Source organism: Calidris pugnax, unplaced genomic scaffold (assembly GCF_001431845.1).
Source record: "Calidris pugnax isolate Ruff unplaced genomic scaffold, ASM143184v1 scaffold113, whole genome shotgun sequence".
Lineage (NCBI taxonomy): Eukaryota > Metazoa > Chordata > Aves > Charadriiformes > Scolopacidae > Calidris > Calidris pugnax.
Genome location: NW_015090879.1, coordinates 14,525 through 14,791, shown reverse-complemented (window position 1 = coordinate 14,791; position 267 = coordinate 14,525). Strand labels below are relative to the sequence as shown.

General features: G+C 76.4%; 1 protein-coding gene across 1 annotated transcript in view; it reads right to left on the bottom strand.

Annotated features, from left to right (window-relative positions):
* The window catches only part of TRIT1 (tRNA isopentenyltransferase 1), a 16,097-nt gene extending 15,836 nt beyond the window's left edge, over window positions 1–261 (bottom strand). Inside the window, exon 1 of the mRNA XM_014946599.1 lies at window positions 172–261. Coding sequence (XP_014802085.1) covers window positions 172–177 — 6 coding nt within the window. The 5' untranslated portion in view covers window positions 178–261. The remainder of the gene's footprint in view (window positions 1–171) is intronic.
* Between the last annotated feature and the right edge of the window lie 6 nt (window positions 262–267).

The following is a 267-nucleotide window of genomic DNA, read 5'->3' as shown; positions in this document are numbered from 1 at the left end:
GGGACGGGGCCGGGGCCAGCCGCGGGGAGGACGGGGCCGGGCCCTGTGCCCCGTGTCCCTCTGCCAGGCGGGGTTCCTGTCCCCGGACCGGGTCCCTCTCCTTGTCCCCATGCCGGGTCTCCATCCCTGTCCCTTGCCCCTGGCCTCCCCGGAGGCCGGTCCCGGCCGTACCTGCATGGAGTCGGCGCTGACGATCCCCCCGCCGAGGCGCAGCCCGAGCTGCAGCGCCAGCGCCGACTTGCCGGTGCCGGTAGCGCCGAGGATCAC